Source organism: Haliaeetus leucocephalus, unplaced genomic scaffold, assembly GCF_000737465.1.
Source record: "Haliaeetus leucocephalus isolate CR32 unplaced genomic scaffold, Haliaeetus_leucocephalus-4.0 Scaffold1, whole genome shotgun sequence".
Taxonomy (NCBI): domain Eukaryota; kingdom Metazoa; phylum Chordata; class Aves; order Accipitriformes; family Accipitridae; genus Haliaeetus; species Haliaeetus leucocephalus.
In genome coordinates, this window is record NW_010972437.1 from 17,353,075 (window position 1) to 17,353,276 (window position 202).

A 202-nucleotide genomic window follows, 5' to 3' on the forward strand; every position below is an offset into this window, starting at 1 on the left:
GGATGCCCGCCGGTGCTGGGGCTGGCCCGGTGCTGCCCGGCCGGGCTGTGCCCTGGCAGGGGAGCGGCGGGGTGCCGGGGGGGCCCGGCGGCTCCGGGCCATGCACAAGCCCATGGAGAAGTCCCAAAACTTCCGCATCGAGGCGCTCCTGGCTGAAGAGCCGGCGCGGAGCGCCTCCCCGCCGGGGCTGAGCCCCGGGAGC

The 202-nt window shown here is 77.7% G+C and overlaps 1 protein-coding gene across 1 annotated transcript in view; it reads left to right on the forward strand.

Moving 5' to 3' along the window:
• Nucleotides 1-100: 100 nt before the first annotated feature.
• The window catches only part of LOC104833108 (motor neuron and pancreas homeobox protein 1-like), a 9,231-nt gene continuing 9,129 nt past the window's right edge, over nt 101-202 (forward strand). Inside the window, exon 1 of the mRNA XM_010569670.1 lies at nt 101-200. Coding sequence (XP_010567972.1) covers nt 101-200 — 100 coding nt within the window. The remainder of the gene's footprint in view (nt 201-202) is intronic.